We start from the raw sequence: 20,000 nt of genomic DNA on the forward strand, positions 1-20,000 counted from the left end.
TTTTACATTTAATTCAATGCGTTACTTGCTGTTTCTTTGTCATTCAGCAGATGTCCTGGCAGAAAGTGACCAGTATGTTTACACCCTACACTGTAAAATACACTGTAATTTTCTGTAGTTGTAAATTGTAAATTTTACAGGACAAGTAGTTTTACAGAATTTTGCAAAAAAACTACTATTTAAGTCTGTCTTAATATTTCAGTTTATGTTTAATTAAATAATGTTATCTGTCTTTTTTTTATTATTATTATTTGTGAAACTTACAAGCAATATCTGAGTGAAACTTGTTTCTGCACCATTTTTTTAAGTTAAAAGGCCCTCTCAACACAACTATGATAAAGTTATGAAAAATGTAAAAGAATAGCAGAGTCCACACCACAACTACAACAATAACAACACCGATGAATGATTTCACTGGAATCTCTTTCAGAATGATTTTATTCCAGCTGCTGAATGATAAAAACATTGACAGCCAGAATTCATCCTGCTTTAAAGGGGTCATGATGCTGCTAAATAGAACACCACTTCTTCTGAAATACGTCAATCAACACAATTATCAGGTTTAAGGTAAAAAAAAAAAAAACTTATTTTCCACATACTGTACATTATTGTTTCTCCTCTATGCCCCGTCTTCTGAAATACGTCAATTTTCACAAAGCTCATCGTTCTGAAAAGCAAGGTGTGCTCTGATTGGCCAGCTCTCCAGTGCGTTGTGATTGGCTGAATGCCTCAAGCGTGTGACAGTAATGTACCGCCCCTCACATACTGTGATGTGTGTCCCAGCAGCACCAGACTCAGTCCAGCTGCTCTGCTCGAGCACATCCCATCATCGCTGCTCTTTCAGCAGTTCAGTCAATGTACTGTTAGGAGTAACTGAATAACTCAGGATACTGGTTTATTTCACGTCAGAGGGTGTGTAAGACATGTTTATAAACCGAATAACTTAAGTAATTTGTGGATTAGTCTAACACTTCAACAAGAAGAAAACGATTCAGATAGATTTGGTGAACTGGTTCGATCGGTTCACTAAGAAGATCCGGTTAAACAGAAAGATTTGTTCGTGATCCGGACATCACTAGACAAAGACATCACTAACCCTACCCTGTCCTTGCAAAGTCTGAACTGCCCAACTTTATAGAAACAGCTGTTGTGCCACAGACGCACTGCAGGCTACTGGTTCAGGAAACAGTCCTCATCCTCGAGCAGCACACATCTGAATATTTGTGTTGAACTGTTCTGGAACAGTGTTGAAATACAACTTAACCACTGATTTCTAGTCCTGTCCTATCCTCTTTTGGAAGACCGTTTCGGTTTCACAACGAAACACATGGCTCCTGCGCCAATCGAGAGTATGAAAAATACGCCTTCTTTCTTTGCGTGAACATCTGGGCGGTGTTATGCAGATCTTCCAACATAGTGACGTAAAGATGTGGGGGTGTGTTAGAACGAGGCGTTTCGGGGGGGTGTGGACGAGTCTTAACTTTTATAAAGAATATCTCTTTGGATTTAAGACTTTAGTCTTTGCAACTTCACAGATCTTCTTTATTCACCAACAGCTTGTAACACTCCAAAGAGAAAGAAAACTTGAAATCGCATCATATGACCCCTTTAAAGAGCACGAGCATTTAAAGGCACAATATGTACACAACGTATGGAACATATGTATGTTGATACCTTGTTTATGTTCAGATCAAAGCGTAACCATGTACAGTGCTGTTCACTCTCCATAATGGTGCTATAGTGTAACACGGAGGAGACGAATTGTTGAAAAAAGTAATTATTATTGTTTTCTTTGTGCACAAAAAGTATTCTCGTAGCTTTGTAAGATTACGGTTGAACCCCTGATGTCACATGGATTATTTTAACGATCTCCTTACTATGTTTCTGTGTGTTAGGATCCTTGCTGTCTACGGCGGGTCAGAGAGCTCTCGGAGGAAAAATATCTTAATTTGTGTTCCGAAGATGAATGAAGGTCTTACAGGTTTGGAACGACATGAGAGTGAGTAATTAATGACTGAATTTTCATTTTTGGGTGCACTACCCCTTTAAATAATGGCTTTATCTTCTTAAATCAGTGACGTAATATCCACACAATCCTCAGTGTCCTCTTGTAGAAAGTAAAAAAAGTGCTGCTGTTCAGTTAAACTAAATTCATTACGGCTGTTGTGAATAAAATGAAAAAAATTCTTAAATTAAATTGAGATCTGCTCAGTGTTGCACCATGATTCTTTTTACATGTTTTTACAGTGTTGCGTGTTGTAACCAATCACACGAGTCTGTTGAGCCTTTAAAGCAACAGATGACAAAACTGCAGTGTACTTACAACATTAACAATAAACATCAGTCTGCATGCTGATAATATCATTAGAGTTTTATTCTTGTTGTGAATGGCCTGTGCATCCTTCATGCGGTGAACCAGACTGTGTTTATACAGCGTGTGCAAAAGTAAGCTGTGTCCCAAACGACACGAGTCTACACTATGCACTATTCTGTGTACTAAAGCAGCAGTACTCGAGTAATTCAGTTTGTGACGGCTGAATGCGCAAAGTGTCCAATATCCCACGCTTCATTTTGTCGGCTAATGAAGTGCATCATCCTGACATTAGAAGAGTCCAGTGTGAACATACTGATTGCACAATCTATACTAAAAAACCTCACAGAATAGCACATAAACACGTGAACTGGGATGGATTTCTGTAGTGCACAGAGATGTGAACGTGAACTCACAGACGGCGGTGAGCGGCAGGTCAGGAGGACTCATCTGCAGCAGGATCCCAGCCGTCTCTTTGACCAGAGGAGCGGCTGACGACATGATGATGACCACCATGACCAGCGTCAGACTGGGGTCCACATAACACTGCCAGTTACATGGGCTCTCAGGGGCCAGGGGCCACACGTAGAACAGAGCCGAGGCCACCACCACCACCACCGAACCCAGCGCGTCATTCAACACGTGCAGCAGCACGCCTGCGGAGAGAGAGACATGCCATTCACAGAGAGAGAGAGAGAGAGAGAGAAAGAGAGAGAGAGAGAGACAGAGAGAGAGAGAGAGAGAGAGAGCTGATGTTTGCTCTTCAGAGAGTCCAAACACTGCTGATGAACACTAGAGCACAGCGGCTCCCTCATTCACTCACTCACTCACTCACTCACTCACTCCCTCCCTCACTCCCTCCCTCCCTCCCTCCCTCACTCACTCACTCACTCCCTCACTCACTCACTCACTCACTCCCTCACTCCCACCCTCACTCACTCACTCCCTCCCTCACTCACTCCCTCACTCACTCACTCACTCCCTCCCTCCCTCACTCACTCACTCACTCACTCACTCCCTCACTCATTCACTCACTCACTCACTCCCTCACTCACTCCTCCCTCCCTCACTCATCACTCACTCCCTCCCTCCCTCCCTCCCTCCCTCCCTCCCTCACTCACTCCCTCACTCACTCACTCACTCACTCACTCCCTCACTCACTCCCTCACTCACTCACTCACTCACTCACTCACTCACTCACTCCCTCCCTCACTCACTCCCTCCCTCCCTCCCTCACTCACTACCTCACTCACTCACTCACTCACTCCCTCACTCACTCCCTCCCTCACTCCCTCCCTCCCTCACTCACTCATCTCCCTCCCTCACTCACTCACTCCCTCACTCACTCACTCACTCCCTCCCTCCCTCACTCCCTCACTCACTCACTCACTCCCTCCCTCACTCACTCCCTCACTCACTCACTAACACTCACTCACTCACTCACTCACACACTCACTCACTCACACAATCAATAACAATCACCACCATTATAATAACCAACTAACCACAATATTAACCTCACTCACTCCCTCCCTCACTCACTCACTCACTCACTCCCTCCCTCACTCCCTCCCTCACTCCCTCCCTCACTCCCACCCTCCCTCACTCACTCCCTCACTCACTCACTCACTCATTCACTCCCTCCCTCCCTTACTCCCTCACTCACTCACTCCCTCACTCACTCACTCACTCACTCACTCCCTCCCTCACTCCCTCCCTCACTCCCTCACTCACTCACTCATTCACTCCCTCCCTCACTCACTCACTCCTCCCTCCCTCACTCCCTCCCTCCTCTCACTCACTCCCTCCCCCCCTCACTCCCTCACTCACTCACTCACTCCCTCATTCACTCACTCCCTCACTCCCTCCCTCACTCACTCACTCATTCACTCCCTCCCTCACTCCCTCCCTCCCTCACTCACTCCCTCACTCACTCACTCCCTCCATCACTCACTCACTCACTCACTCCCTCACTCACTCACTCACTCCCTCACTCCCACCCTCACTCACTCACTCACTTCCTCACTCCCACCCTCCCTCACTCACTCCCTCACTCACTCACTCACTCACTCACTCCTCCTCACTCCCACCCTCCCTCACTCACTCCCTCACTCACTCACTCCCTCCCTCACTCCCTCCCTCACTCCCTCCCTCACTCACTCCCTCCCTCACTCCCTCCCCTCACTCACTCACTCATTCACTCACTCACTCCCTCCCTCACTCACACACTCCCTCGCTCACTCACTCCCTCCCTCACTCATTCACTCACTCCCTCCCTCACTCCCTCCCTCCCACCCTCCCTCCCTCACTCACTCCCTCACTCACTCACTCCCTCCCTCACTCCCTCACTCACTCACTCATTCACTCACTCACTCACTCCACTCACTCCCTCCCTCACTCCCTCCCTCCCTCACTCCTCACTCACCACTCACTCATTCATTCACTCAATCAACCACTCACTCACTCCCTCCCTCATTCACTCACTCCCTCCATCAAGTTACTCCTGGTTCTAAGGCTGACACTGAGCTGGTCCAGTTTCTAACCATAACCAACACACTCCCTCACTCACTCACTCCCTCACTCATTCACTCACTCACTCCCTCACTCCCACCCTCCCTCACTCACTCCCTCACTCACTCACTCACTCACTCACTCACTCACTCACTCATTCACTCACTCACTCACTCTCACACCACTCACTCACTCCCTCCCTCCCTCACTCACTCACTCCCTCCTCACTCACTCACTCCCACCACTCACTCACTCACGCTGAAAACCCAACCCAACCCAATCAATCACTCACTCAAACACCAACTCACTCAAACAAATCGGTTCTCATCCCTCACTCACTCACTCACTCACTCACTCACTCCCTCCCTCACTCACTCACTCACTCACTCACTCACTCATTCACTCACTCACTCACTCACTCACTCACTGACTCACTCACTCCCTCCCTCACTCCCACCCTCCCTCACTCACTCCCTCACTCACTCACTCACTCATTCACTCCCTCCCTCCCTTACTCCCTCACTCACTCACTCACTCCCTCACTCACTCACTCCCTCACTCACTCACTCACTCACTCACCCCGGATGTTCAGAGGAGGCCCGTCGCTCCCAGCCTTCTTCTCCTGCAGGCCTGTGGATGGAGAAAGCACAAGTGTGGAGAGCAGTTCTGAAGATCCATGACAGACACCAAGCCCCAGCTCTGCCTGAGGCTCACACCAGTCACGCTGTTCTCCAGCAGCAGATTATTCAGATTATACCTCCAAAGTACAAGCACGCGGTCAGAGGCCACACAATACTGCACTTTAATAATGCATGCAGATCCGTCCCACATACAACACGTACATCACACAGACGTTTATATTAAAGTATGCGTGTTCATCTGGAAGACATTTTTTAGAGCGTTTGCTGTTACGAGACGTTTCTGTTCACATGGTTTCTGCAGGTTTGGAGAAGGTCAATTTAAGAACAAGTAAAGTAGATCTGAGGAATAAATCGAATGGAACACAATGTGTCAATACAGTCTTAAACAACTTCCAACAGATCTTCTTTACTTTTAATTCATTTTACAAAAAATATACTGAAATAACTTTTTACTGTAACTTCAGATCATGTTGTTCTTCATCAGCACTTCTGTCTTGTTTTCCAGTGCAAATGTCTAAAGATTCTTTCATCAAGATATACTTGATATTCACAGTGATCATTTTGATCAGTTTGTCAGACTTAATATTTTCATTTTGCATCTCCAGTAAGTGTATCTCGATTTAGGCATATTTAGATATTTGTGCTGGAAAATAAGACCGAAACACTGAGGAAGATGCAGCGAATTTAATGCCTTGATTCCATGACTTCATGCTCTGATTAAAGATCTTTATCTGTGAAAACTGGAGAGCCGCAGAAACCCTGCTGTCGACATTTAGAAAATGTCTTCAATGCTTTTGATTTAGAAAGAACGTAAAAAGATTTTTGTTTTATTCTATCAGATGTTGCACGCAGCAGATGAATCTCTCTCAAAAAGTCATGCAGTTCAAGAGCAGTGACGCTGCGAAGCAAACATGAACGCTGGGCTCGGCACCTGTTTCTTCCTCCGCGTCGCGCGGCAGAGGAGCGTCGTTCCGTCGCGTCGCGCGCAGGCAGCTGCTGCAGTCCTGGAAGATCAGCAGCCCGAGCACGTTCACCGCGAGCCCCAGCGAGCCCACGATCAGCACCAGCGGCGGGTCATCGATGGCCTGCGGCATGGCGAGCCTCTTCAGCGACTCCATGGACACGGAGAAGCAGAGCGCGGCGAGGAACACGGCGTTGGCCAGCGCGCCCACCACCTCCGCGCGGCCCATTCCGTACGTGAAGCGCCCCGAGCCCGCGCGCCGCGACACCCGCGCCGCCGTCAGCCCGACGCACAGCGACAGGATGTCCGACAGCATGTTGAACGAGTCCGACACCAGCGCGATGGAGTTCCCCATGTACCCCGCCACGATCTCCGCCACGAAGAAGATGACGGTGATGACCAGCATCAGGATCAGGCGGCACGTCTTGCCGCTGTAGCGCCCCATGATCGCGTGCGTGCGGCGCGGATGAGGTCTCACTGATGCTCACCTGTCCGTCTCACCATCATGAGTTGGCACTTTTCCACGCTCTGATGACGCGTCGCGTCGGTTCCCTTCAGGTCTCCAGCGATTCTGCGCGCGTCTCCTCAGCGGATTCTGTCATTGTCACCTCTGAACACTCGTCCAGCTGGTTTTTTCCTGCTGACTGAGTTAGTTTAAGGGTTAGTTAGCTCCATGGGGGTCAGCAGGGTTATTTATCCACTGCGCACTGTAAACGCTGCCTCTGGCACACCCGCGCTGGATAATCATCATAAACATGCTTTCCTAGATAATGATTGTCAATATTTGGTTCTCCTCGTGTCCTCAAACAACTGAGATATTAAAACTGTGCAAGCACTTTATTTATTTTACGACACTGGTGTTTTTCGTTGGGTTGGTGTTGCTGGAAAACCAAATCCCAGAGGATCTGCTTAAAGCAACACACCGCAGCTGAACAAAACTACTGAAGATAGAGTACTAGTGTCACTACAGTTCTCCAGTTGCTTAAATACATTAAGAATGGTAAGTTAAATAAATAAATACAGTTAAAACATTAATAAATAAATAAATAGGTCTCACTTTATATGTGACCCTGGAGCACAAAAGCAGTCATGAGTGTCAGTTTTTCTGAATAAATAATCTCTCCATTGATGTGTGGTTTGTTAGGAGGACAATATTTGTCTGAGATACAACTATTGGAAAATCTGGAATCTGAGGGAGCAAAAAAATCAAAATAATCACTAAATAACCTAATAAAAGTTGTTCAAATGAAGTTCTTAGCAATGCATATTACTCACAAAAATTAAGTTTTGATATATTTACGGTAGGAGATTTACTAAATATCTTCATGAACATGATCTTTACTTAATATCCTAATGATTTTTGGCATAAAAGAGAAATGTATAATTGTGACTCATACAATGTATTGTTGTCTATTGCTACAAATATACCTGTGCTACTGATGACTGCTTCTGTGCTGCAGGGACACAAATAATATTAATAAATACAGCTTTTGAATTTAATCAGGTATTAGTAAATGCACAGAAATTAACATTAAAATGAATGAATACTTTTGAAGTGAACCTGATGGTAAAGTGTTACTGATTTCTTGAAATACTGGGAAGGAAGAAAAATTCCACTTTAGGAAATGATTTATTCTTATGGTCAGACATCAAATATAACACAATGAACCTCATGCTGAATACACAACTGAGCTCTGGAACACGATAATGAACAGAAGCGGCTTCAATCAAAGGACCGATACAGAGAAGCAGAAACACTCTTCGATCAGAAGTATGTGAGGAATTTGCTCAGAGTAACAGTACAATAAAGTTCAGCATGCTGACCTTAAAATTCAGCAGAACTGAGGAGATTTAGAGACCCAACAAAACCACAAAATCTTGAAGAAATCACAAATGAACACGAGAATCAGTGGATGATAACACACTTCAGATCACGGCCAGGTGGTTTCTAACAGTGCAGAGATACAAACACAGAGTGTGTGATCTAATACAGGCTTGCTTTTTAATAACAGATCACAGATCGAGTGAGAAAGACCTTCAGATCTCTTCAGACTGTAATCCTGAACCTCTTTGCTCACGAGAGCGTAGAGAAACCACAGATGCAGAAACAGAGGAGTTATTAAAACAGGATAAAGAAGGCTTTACAACTGTCCTCAACTTTTAAGGAAACAAACAGAGAATCTGTGGAGAAATCTACGTAATTTCATCCGGTGCATTCATTAACCCTTGGTTTCCCGGTGAAGGTGGAGATGTTATTCCAACAGCACTAATACTAACACCAGAGATCTTCTCTGTGTATGGAGTTAGGTTTGTGCCAAAAGTCTCGACTGGATGGTACATGATATTAGTCTGTCTGCTGTTAGTGCTGTTGTTTCATGTCCTTTCTTCAGTTCAGTGCTATGCTTTATATTCTGTAATATTTTACAAACATCCACATAAACAGAATTAGATTTTCCCAGTAAGAGTTCTCTCAAACTTTTTGCATTAACCAATCTATAGACATCATCTATATCGTCATAATATTCAGAGTATTATGTTCTGTTTGTTTATATGGATATCCATACAGAACATTCACTGAGAGCACAAACTCCTAAAGCATGGACAAAAACAACAGCAATAAACAGCAGACATCGACAAAGCAGTCTACACTTTTGGCACAGACAGAACTCCATACTTACAGAAGAATATGTGTGAAACACGGGAAAAGACATGCATTTCTGTCAAATAATCTGAACTGCCATCCGTCGGTGAGCAGATGATCTGGTCGTTACGTGCCGCGTTTGTTTGTGCATCTGAAGCTCTCGACCCGCTGTGCATGTTTATCGGTGAATCTATCATCTGAGAGTGACGGAGAGCGCTGGATCTCAGGACGCGTCTGACGGGACGTGCTCCTCGAAGCCCTCGCTCTCGCGCACCAGCGCTCGCTCCAGGATCACGCGGCCCTCCTTGTAGCGCTGGCTGTCCTCGGTGGCGAACTCGTAGATCCAGCCCAGCTTGCTGTTGCAGTTCTTGCAGCTGACGTCTCGCACCATGTGTCTGCCGGTCAGCATCACGCGGTCCTGCACCTCGCTGTACTGCAGGTTCACCACCTGAAACACGTCACAGGACGTCAGCGCTGTGCACTAGCCACTAGCTCATAGGGCTGTGCCATACTGACAAAACTTTATATCTTGATATTTTCTGGGATCAGTGTGAAACATTGTCCATCATTTCTCAAATAGTGATAAAGACAAACACGTCACAAGTTTGTAAGAGTATTAATAAATGATAAATGTTTCAGTTTTAAACCATGAAGCCGAGCCAGTGCGTGCCACACAAAGCTGCGTGAGTGTTACGGTGTGTGCGTGAAACTCCAGTCAATTCATTAAGCTTCAGAAAGTGAACATAAAAACTGACCGAGCTGTCGGTATAATGGCACACATCCCAAGAACAGACAACAGATAAAAAAAAAAAAAACCACTTATGACATACGCACTCAAAAGAAAAAAAAAAAAAAAAACAACAACAACAGAATTGAAGTATTTCGTGTTAAGTTGTTTCTGAAGTGTCTTTGTAGGCTAATAAAGGTCTTATTTCATTGATGACTGATTACGTTCAGACACAGACTACTTTAGACAGAATTTTAATTATAGTCCTATTCATTGTGTAATATATCTAAATGTTTTAAATCATTTTGAATGAGGAGTAAGCTAATTTAATCATTTATTATCCGCGCATCAGGTGTGCAGTAATGAGCGGCGAAATTATTGTGGGGCAAATTAATTGTAGTAGACCTATACATTTAACAATAAAAGTACCATAAAAAAAAAAAAAAAAAATAATAATATCAATGGAAATAATTTAATACAGTGTTTTTTTTTTTTTAGATATCTGGCTATTATCATCTGTGCACCTGGAGTATTTCACAGTACAGCGTGAGCACAGAAATCGTGCGCTTTGATGTTACATCACATGCGATCTGCTCATACACTGTGAGTGGGGTCCTTGATGAAATCACACAGTGTACACCCGGCCTTAAATGAAACACTTTAAATGTGAAATTAAATCATCCAGAATAAACCAAAAAATCAAAACGATTCATTGAGATTGAACCAAATCATAAAAAAAACAGATTGATTCAGGAATGATTCACCGTCATGTTGCTCAGAGACACAGAACAGTGCTGTGACTGTGTTTGGAATTATTTTTGTTGTTGAAATAGTGTAAAAACGGGAAATGTTGCGTTGAAAACCTAAGCCTCTTAATATTCATTCTTGTTTATTGAACTGTTGTATAAAATCAATATCACATTTGTGATCATGCTGGGTTAGGATTAGTATATATAAAATATATAAGTCGGGAGTCGGGAGTCGTGGCCTAATGGTTAGAGAGTCGGACTCCCAATCGAAGGGTTGTGAGTTCGAGTCTCGGGCCGGCAGGAATTGTGGGTGGGGGGAGTGCATGTACAGTTCTCTCTCCACCTTCAATACCACGACTTAGGTGCCCTTGAGCAAGGCATCGAACCCCCAACTGCTCCCCCGGGCGCCGCAGCATAAAATGGCTGCCCACTGCTCCGGGTGTGTGTTTCACAGTGTGTGTGTGTGTTCACTGCTCTGTGTGTGTGCACTTCGGATGGGTTAAATGCAGAGCACTAATGCATTGTAATAATCAACATAAAAAAATAAAACACACGAAAAATTAACATCACTTTAATAAACAGTGTCTGTTGGCAGAGGTTAATTACACTAGCTCCACCCACCAGTCGACTGACGTCATGTGTCCTACTCACTTTGACGCCACTGACCCTTTTGAACTTTTTTTGGCCTTTTTTTTAAATTTCACATAAGAAAAGCATTTATTTTCAATGAAAGTGAAGGAAATAATCTAAAAGTTGAAAATAAAGTATGGGTAGAGTTAGGAGAGGTTTGGGGAGGGCTTTATTGTCCCAACAGGGTGGCATGCAATTCATTATTTGAATTTAAATTAAAATTTACACTCAATAAGTTATTGTATACGGTTTCATAATGTACTAAAATACTGAGGTGCAGATAATTGCAATTAGTATAAATAGAAGAAAATCCTGCTATTTTAACAGTGTAAATAGACTCTATTACTATTTACACTTTGTGCAAATAGCCCCTGCCATATGTGCATTTTCTGCCATATCTTGAATTTGTGATCTTTCTAAATGTGTTTTAATAACCGAATCGTGCAGTGAAAGAACGCGCACGCGCACTAATCTAGACTTCACGTATCGCGTGCGCTCTGTAGGGGTGTTTGGTTTGGTTTTAGCGATACAGGCCTACTGGATAATGTCAGATCTCACATCTCTGAAACAACAATTCCGATATGATCGCAGATGATATACGTGGCTCACGCGCCTTGTTGAAGAGGAAGGCGCGTCCGGTGGCGCCGGTGAAGCGCGTGGAGATCAGCTCGGAGCGGTTGGTCAGGATGGTGTCGCAGTTCGCGCACGAGAAGAGGCGCGTGCCGCCGATGTGATCCAAGAAGATGCGGCCCATGATCCACACAAACACACCTGAGAGAGAGAGAGAGAGAGAGAGAGAGAGCGACAGAGAGAGACGCAGCGTTATCCATGTTCCCATCATCATATTTTTATGCACATTTTGAGATATTGCATAAAAAATAAACCCTGGATGGAAACGCCAAGATGCGCATCAATTCTAAAAATATGCATAAAAAAAAAAAAAACTTATGCACTCAACTAAGTAAGATAAATTTCTTATCTGTTGAGAAAACATGCGCATAAACTACGATCGAAACACTTTTACTGAATAAATTCCTTAATGCGCATCAAAAGTCACGTGACTTCGCGATGGGAGAGTTTACATCTCGTTTAAATGAACTCCCAGAACTGTGTTCCCAAGCAGCACAGACTCCGGAAACAAGAGAAGAAGAGCTCGTGATTTACTGAAGACACACATCATTCCACACAGTGCTCTCCTGCTGCAGCAGACCGCGCTTCTCCTCCTGAGCTTTAGCTGATCAGTGTGTTCTCTTCTGCTCTTCAAGAGCAAGGGAAGGAAACCATCAACTGAATGGAATACAGAGTCTAAATCTAGATGTCTTATATTAGAAACACACTGAAATCTGATCCAACAGATCTTCTTTATTTACTGTACACACAAACACACTGGAATAATTATTACTGTACCTTCTGATCACATCATACACTGCTCTTCCTCAATATGTGTGTCCTTTCAGTTACAAATGTCTGAAGATTGTTAAATCATGATACAGTTTCATTTACTGGAGTCGTGTCATTTGGAAAACAAGACAGAAACACTGAGGAACAACATCTTTTTGTAACATTTAATGCCACTACTTTATGACTGTCTGCCTCGAGAGGAGACTCCTGAAGCAGCTCCACACGCGCCTGACTCCGCCACAGAAGACAACACATGATGAGATCACACATGAAGCGCTTGTGTCTGTTTATCTGTCGCGCGGCATCATATCTCTCTCTCTCTCTCTATCTCTCTCTATCTCTATCTCTATCTCTCTCTCTCTCTCTCTCTCTCTCTCTCTCTCTCTCTCTCACACACACACACACACACACACACACATCTTCTAAAACGCTCGTGACGAATGAAGGTCGAATTAACCGGTTAGTGTGAGATCAACTCTTACCAGCCGCTTCCGATCGACTGTTTGTTTATTTCCGTTCTGCTCGAGCTCGCGCTGCTGTGTTTTCTTCCTGCACTTCCTCAAGACTTTAAATCAACATCCGGCGCGGTGACGTGCGCGAAGACGCCGTGCGTGCTGGTGCACGTGTCATGACAACAGCTGTCTGGATGTTAATAAAAAAACACGTTGAACAATATTTTAGGAACATTAAAACATCTTTTTATTTTTGAATAACGTCAAAAACAGCAATTATATACTCAAGATTTTATTGTTTGCTTTTTTTGTGTTTTTGCGCATATTGCTGTTATGTCTCTAATGATTTTGTATTTTTAATATTGCTAGCCTGTACATGAGCGTCTTTATAATTATTTATAATTTGAGGAGTTAATGTCATTTTGGTACCTTTTTTAAATATCTGTTCGTTTGTTTATTTACTTATTTTTTTTGCAAAAAAATAAAAGATTAATTTTGGCCATTTTCGCCATTATTATGACAGGACAGATCAGAGCTGACCGGAAGTCGCGCTTGTATGTATTTATTGTCACTGTCATATTGTTCCAAATATAATGAATTATGAGTATGCGTGTGTGTGTGTGTGAGTGAGTGTGTTTTGTCTACGTTTGTTTGTGTGTGTGTGAGAGAGAGTGTTTTGTCTGCGTGTGAGTGTGTGTGAGTGTGTTTTGTCTGCGTGTGTGTGTGTGTGTGTGTGTGTGTGTGTGAGACAGTGTGTTTTGTCTACGTGTGTGTGTGTGAGAGAGAGTGTTTTGTCTGCGTGTGAGTGTGTGTGAGTATGTTTTGTCTACGTGTGAGTGTGTGTGTGTGTGTGTGAGAGAGAGAGTGTTTTGTCTGCGTGAGTGTGTGTGTGTGTGTGAGAGAGAGAGTGTTTTGTCTACGTGTGAGTGTGTGTGTGTGTGTGTGTGTGTGTGTGTGTGTGTGTGTGTGTGTGAGTGTGTGTGTGTGTGTGTGTTTAGTGTAAAGACTGTGTTGGTCCGCCAGAGGGCGCGAGCGCTGGTTCATTATTTTTATCATTAGCACTCAGAAGGTAAGAGGAGATTCTGTTCAACATCATTAGTTCTTATTAACATTAACATTCACATTCTTATCTGATGGGTTTATGTACACGCTTTCAGCTCGAAGCTGTTCTGTGCTGTCATATACCCGTGTTTTAATCGCTTTGTCTGCGCTGCTGAAGGGTTTTGTGCTTTAGCTCGGTTAGCTGGACTGGCTAATAATGACCCTCGATCACGGACAGATTAATTATTATCTCTTATCTTTCGTCTGAATGTCACGTGTTGATTAGATGTCGCAATGTCAGTGCAGTTTTAATGAAACTGGTGTTTTGATCTGCTGATTGAGCTGTTTGTGTGGAGAAGTTGTGTTGACAGCTAATCGAGCTAACAGCACTTGACAGGAGATTTATTCGTTGTTTTAATGTTTTATTTAATTTAAAATCAAAGAGTCTTACTGAATAAATGACTAATGTACGGTCACGTGTCTTCTGAATGAAAACAGACACATGTAGCCATGATTTCTAATGTCTCAACAAAAAGACATTTCTTGATTATATAGATAAATACATTTCATTATTGAAACAGACACGTGTGTGTGTGTGTGTGTTCATGGATGAAGCGGACTGTGATTAGCCTGTCTTATAAATCACATTAAAGCTGTTGAGATTCTGAAATAAAGAGGTTTAACTCTGTTAACCCTTCATGAAATCAGATATCACTGTTTTAACCTGCACTGATTGGCCGTGTCTCTATATTTAATCTGTCATTTAAAGGTTAAAGGTCTTTCTCTGGACGTGTCCCAAACCTAGTTAGTCGGCACCTACATAGGCAGCAGTTTTGGACATGATGGTCGTGTTCTCAGAAGGTTCCTTCATTCTGATGCTTCACATGTTGGCAGCTCGCTGTGTTTTGAGACGCAGCCGTGTGTCATTTGAGAGACTGATGATGGACTGTTGTGTTTCTCTAAATATATTCTGGCATGTGCCTCTAGAGATATGATTATATATTTATACTCTGCAGAGCTGCTCAAACTCTGATAGACGAGACGTGCATTGTGTTTGATGAACGTGTGATCATCTAGAGTTACTCTGTTCCTCAAACACAACACATCAGGCCTTGCTTAAAACAGTTTAAATGAGCTGGAAATGTGCTCACCCTCAGTTCATCCGAGATCAGGATGAGTGTGTGTCTTCATCAGGTTTGTAGAAATGTAGCACTGCATCAGTGTCTCATCAATGGATGCTCTGCAGTGAATGGGTGCCGTCAGAATGAGAGTCCAAACAGCTGATAAAAACATCACAATAATCCACAAGTAATCCACAGCACTCCAGTCCATCAGTGAACATCTGGAGAAGACAAAAGATGAAACACATCCAGCATTAAGACGTTTGTTAACTCAAATACATAATAATACTTCCTCCAGTGAAAAAGTCTACTAAAAAGTGTTCTGGTGTGAATCAGGAGAGAAATCTGCACAAATCAAGCACCGTCTAAACAGCTCTAAACAAATATGTGTCTGGATTTTGATGTGAGAGACAACAGGAGATGCACTTTTTCACTGGAGGAAGTGTTATTATGGATTATGGACTCGTATTTTAGCCAGACAATATAACGTCAAACACCATAATCATAACCTTAACTGGCTGATCAGGACCTGATGGTTAAATGCATGAAACACTGATTTGAGTAAAAAAGAGAACAGTTTAAGCTAAAAGGATATTAAAGTCAAGTCACATTTATTTCTGTTGTGTCAGTAGTTCACTCTGATTGGTCGTTCTCTGTCTGCGTGTCAGTAGTTCACTCTGATTGGTCGTTCCCTGTCTGCGTGTCAGTAGTTCACTCTGATTGGTCGTTCTCTCGCTGTGTGTCAGTAGTTCACTCTGATTAGTCGTTCTCTCACTGCGTGTCAGTAGTTCACTCTGATTAGTCGTTCTCTCGCTGTGTGTCAGTAGTTCACTCTGATTGGTCGTTCTCTGTCTGCGTGTCAGTAGTTCACTCTGATTGGTCGTTCTCTCGCTGTGTGTCAGTAGTTCACTCTGATTGGTCGTTGCCTGTCTGCGTGTCAGTAGTTCACTTTGATTGGTCGTTCTCTCGCTGTGTGTCAGTAGTTCACTCTGATTAGTCGTTCTCTCACTGCGTGTCAGTAGTTCACTCTGATTGGTCGTTCTCTGTCTGCGTGTCAGTAGTTCACTCTGATTGGTCGTTCTCTGGCTGCGTGTCAGTAGTTCACTCTGATTGGTCTTTCTCTGTCTGCGTGTCAGTAGTTCACTCTGATTGGTCGTTCTCTGTCTGCGTGTCAGTAGTTCACTCTGATTGGTCGTTCTCTCGCTGCGTGTCAGTAGTTCACTCTGATTGGTCGTTCTCTCACTGCGTGTCAGTAGTTCACTCTGATTGGTCGTTCTCTGTCTGCGTGTCAGTAGTTCACTCTGATTGGTCCTTCTCTGTCTGTGTGTCAGTAGTTCACTCTGATTAGTCGTTCTCTCACTGCGTGTCAGTAGTTTACTCTGATTGGTCGTTCTCTGTCTGCGTGTCAGTAGTTCACTCTGATTGGTCGTTCTCTGTCTGTGTGTCAGTAGTTCTCTCTGATTGGTCGTCCTCTGTCTCTGTGTCAGTAGTTCACTCTGATTGGTCGTCCTCTGTCTGCGTGTCAGTAGTTCACTCTGATTGGTCGTTCTCTGTCTGCGTGTCAGTAGTTCACTCTGATTGGTCGTTCTCTGTCTGTGTGTCAGTAGTTCACTCTGATTGGTCGTTCTCTCGCTGCGTGTCAGTAGTTCACTCTGATTGGTCGTTCTCTGTCTGCGTGTCAGTAGTTCACTCTGATTGGTCGTTCTCTGTCTGCGTGTCAGTAGTTCACTCTGATTGGTCGTTCTCTGTCTGCGTGTCAGTAGTTCACTCTGATTGGTCGTTCTCTCGCTGTGTGTCAGTAGTTCACTCTGATTGGTCGTTCTCTGTCTGTGTGTCAGTAGTTCACTCTGATTGGTCGTTCTCTCACTGCGTGTCAGTAGTTCACTCTGATTGGTCGTTCTCTGTCTGCGTGTCAGTAGTTCACCTCTGATTGGTCGTTCTCTGTCTGCGTGTCAGTAGTTCACTCTGATTGGTCGTTCTCTGTCTGCGTGTCAGTAGTTCACTCTGATTGGTCGTTCTCTCGCTGTGTGTCAGTAGTTCACTCTGATTAGTCGTTCTCTCACTGCGTGTCAGTAGTTCACTCTGATTGGTCCTTCTCTGTCTGCGTGTCAGTAGTTCACTCTGATTGGTCGTTCTCTGTCTGTGTGTCAGTAGTTCACTCTGATTAGTCGTTCTCTCACTGCGTGTCAGTAGTTCACTCTGATTGGTCGTTCTCTGTCTGCGTGTCAGTAGTTCACTCTGATTGGTCGTTCTCTGTCTCTGTGTCAGTAGTTCACTCTGATTGGTCGTTCTCTGTCTGCGTGTCAGTAGTTCACTCTGATTGGTCGTTCTCTCTCTGCGTGTCAGTAGTTCACTCTGATTGGTCGTTCTCTGTCTGCGTGTCAGTAGTTCACTCTGATTGGTCGTTCTCTGTCTGCGTGTCAGTAGTTCACTCTGATTGGTCGTTCTCTGTCTGCGTGTCAGTAGTTCACTCTGATTGGTCGTTCTCTGTCTGTGTGTCAGTAGTTCTCTCTGATTGGTCGTTCTCTGTCTCTGTGTCAGTAGTTCACTCTGATTGGTCGTTCTCTGTCTGCGTGTCAGTAGTTCACTCTGATTGGTCGTTCTCTGTCTGTGTGTCAGTAGTTCTCTCTGATTGGTCGTTCTCTGTCTCTGTGTCAGTAGTTCACTCTGATTGGTCGTTCTCTGTCTGCGTGTCAGTAGTTCACTCTGATTGGTCGTTCTCTGTCTGCGTGTCAGTAGTTCACTCTGATTGGTCGTTCTCTGTCTGCGTGTCAGTAGTTCACTCTGATTGGTCGTTCTCTGTCTGTGTCAGTGTTTGTTTCTGATGGCTGCTCCTCCTCCTCCTCAGCTGTGATGTCTGCGCAGGCGTGATGGTTTAGTGCAGCGGTCAGCCGCGGCCGAGCGTGGGATGTTACGCTGGACGGTGCACCTGGAGGGCGGCCCGCGGAGGGTCAACCATGCGGCAGTGGCAGTGGGACACAAGGTCTACTCCTTTGGAGGATACTGCTCCGGAGAAGACTACGAGACTTTGAGACAGATCGACGTGCACGTCTTCAACACCGGTTAGTTTGGTTAACCGCGCTTAACCAGCTGCTGCAAACCTGCATGTAAATGTGAGGTGAACTGATGCTCAGATTAAGATGAGCCCCACACAGCAGTCTAATTCAGATGAAAATCATTTGCCTTATGGAGGATAGACACACAGAATAATACACTGATCATGAATGAAAGAAAAACAATATCAGCTGTTTCTAATGTCAGTTTATAACAAAAATCAACACAATAATTAAAAAAAAAATCCTACATTACATAGCATCAGAGTATACAAACATGAAAACGTATTAATATGAATGGATGTTAAGTTATACAAGCACGAGTCAAAGGGTTTATATCAGGTCCAAAAAATATTCCAGGTCTCTAAGAAGGTGTGGGTTCTGTTGTTAAATATTCCATATACAGTGTGTCGTTTATGATATTTAAAAATAATTCAGTTGTTGGAGGGTGTTCCTTTTTCCAGTTTATTAGAATACAATTCTTAGATATATTAAAGATCAGACATACCCTTTTGATTATTGTGATATTTCTTTTTATTTCTATTGCTGAATACCGGCACATGTCTAGCCATAAGTTAGCTTTCCTGTACATCATGGGTTTGCAACACCAAGGTCATGGGTTCTATTCCCAGGCAATGCATGAACTAAACGTGTGTTACTTGAATGCAGTGTAAGTCTGTTTGGATGAGTGTCTTTTGAATGCATGAATGTAAGCGTAAGTCAGTGTGTGTCTGGTTCTCTCAGTGTCTCTGCGCTGGACGAAGCTGCCGCCGGTGCGGACCGGAGGAAGGGAACATGCTCGGGAAGTGCCCTACATGCGCTACGGACACACGGCGGTGCTGGTGGACGAGACCGTGTTGATCTGGGGCGGCCGGAACGACACCGAGGGCGCCTGTAACGTGCTGTACGCCTTCGATGTCTGTAGGTGTCTAACAGAATGAATGCTCTCAGGTTTATCTTCACTGTCTTACACTGATATTTTAGGTCTTGTGTGCTGGAAATCCTTTACCTAACCCAGTCAAACATGGCCAGCCTTTTAAAAATGCTTGTGAATCACTTATTATGCAATATTATCACCCAATCTTACATTCAGTCTTTTTATCAGCTTGTTTTTGGTCAATCAGCACAGGTTTTGTGTTTATTTTTGAAGTTGATGCTCCTCAGTTTTTGAGTGAACTTTGCCAAATGCTTTTTTTCACTCAAAAACTGAGGATCATCAGCTTTAAAAATAAACATAAAACCTGTGCTGATTGACAGAAAAAAGGTTGATAATAATACTAGGCCTAATTGTAAGATTTGGTGATAATATGTGTCCCTGCAGCACAGAAGCAGTCATCAGTAGCACAGGTATATTTGTAGCAATAGACAACAATACATTGTATGAGTTACAATTATACATTTCTCTTTTATGCCAAAAATCATTAGGATATTAAGTAAAGATCATGTTCCATGAAGATATTTAGTAAATTTCCTACCGTAAATATATCAAACCTTAATTTTTGATTAGTAATATGCATTGCTAAGAACTTCATTTGAACAACTTTAAAGATGATTTTCTCAATATTTAGATTTTTTTGCTCCCTCAGATTCCAGATTTTCAAATAGTTGTCTCTTGAAGCATCTCGGAGACACAGTTCTTCTGGATTGAGTCTGTCTCAGTTTGTTCTGTTTCTTCATGTGACTCCAGACAGACTGATGATGATCAGATCACATCTCTGTGTGCAGCACAAACACCTCACTGCATTATTAACATTAACTGAT

General features: G+C 43.6%; 3 protein-coding genes across 5 annotated transcripts in view; 1 reads left to right on the plus strand and 2 right to left on the minus strand.

Annotated features, from left to right (window-relative positions):
- Nucleotides 1-7,412, minus strand: part of LOC122139498 (zinc transporter 10-like) — an 8,701-nt gene extending 1,289 nt beyond the window's left edge. The window contains exons 1-3 of the mRNA XM_042737659.1: nt 6,395-7,412; nt 5,402-5,452; nt 2,728-2,967 (exon numbers count right to left, since the gene is read on the minus strand). Coding sequence (XP_042593593.1) covers nt 2,728-2,967; nt 5,402-5,452; nt 6,395-6,869 — 766 coding nt within the window. The 5' untranslated portion in view covers nt 6,870-7,412. The remainder of the gene's footprint in view (nt 1-2,727; nt 2,968-5,401; nt 5,453-6,394) is intronic.
- A 623-nt stretch (nt 7,413-8,035) lies between these two features.
- On the minus strand, nt 8,036-13,208 carry LOC109101070 (protein yippee-like 5). Of its 2 annotated transcripts, none has more exons than XM_019114490.2 (3): nt 13,055-13,208; nt 11,785-11,942; nt 8,036-9,513 (listed from the first exon to the last, which is right to left on the minus strand). In XM_019114490.2, exons 2-3 carry the CDS (start codon nt 11,923-11,925, stop codon nt 9,289-9,291), a joined length of 366 nt encoding a protein of 121 aa, XP_018970035.1. In that variant the 5' UTR covers nt 11,926-11,942; nt 13,055-13,208; the 3' UTR covers nt 8,036-9,288. The 2 variants fall into 2 exon arrangements, with proteins under 2 accessions (XP_018970035.1, XP_018970036.1); XM_019114491.2 differs by lacking the exon at nt 13,055-13,208 and adding an exon at nt 12,579-12,742.
- Nucleotides 13,209-13,941: 733 nt separating this feature from the next.
- Nucleotides 13,942-20,000, plus strand: part of LOC109101071 (kelch domain-containing protein 3-like) — a 25,244-nt gene continuing 19,185 nt past the window's right edge. The window contains exons 1-3 of one of the 2 annotated variants that reach the window (XM_042737657.1): nt 13,942-14,093; nt 18,035-18,248; nt 18,984-19,160. In XM_042737657.1, coding sequence (XP_042593591.1) covers nt 18,095-18,248; nt 18,984-19,160 — 331 coding nt within the window. In that variant the 5' untranslated portion in view covers nt 13,942-14,093; nt 18,035-18,094. Of the gene's footprint in view, nt 14,094-18,014; nt 18,249-18,983; nt 19,161-20,000 lie in introns of those variants that run through there. The other variant, XM_042737658.1, reaches the window with a different exon arrangement.

This window comes from Cyprinus carpio, chromosome B13 (assembly GCF_018340385.1).
Source record: "Cyprinus carpio isolate SPL01 chromosome B13, ASM1834038v1, whole genome shotgun sequence".
Classification (NCBI taxonomy): Eukaryota; Metazoa; Chordata; class Actinopteri; order Cypriniformes; family Cyprinidae; genus Cyprinus; species Cyprinus carpio.

Coding starts and splice junctions, on each gene's coding strand:
- LOC109101070 (XM_019114490.2), bottom strand. CDS start 11,925: ATGGGCCGCATCTTCTTGGATCACATCGGCGGCACGCGCCTCTTCTCG. Junction 9,514..11,784: donor GCGCCTTCCTCTTCAACAAG/GCGCGTGAGCCA, acceptor GACGTGTTTCAG/GTGGTGAACCTGCAGTACAG.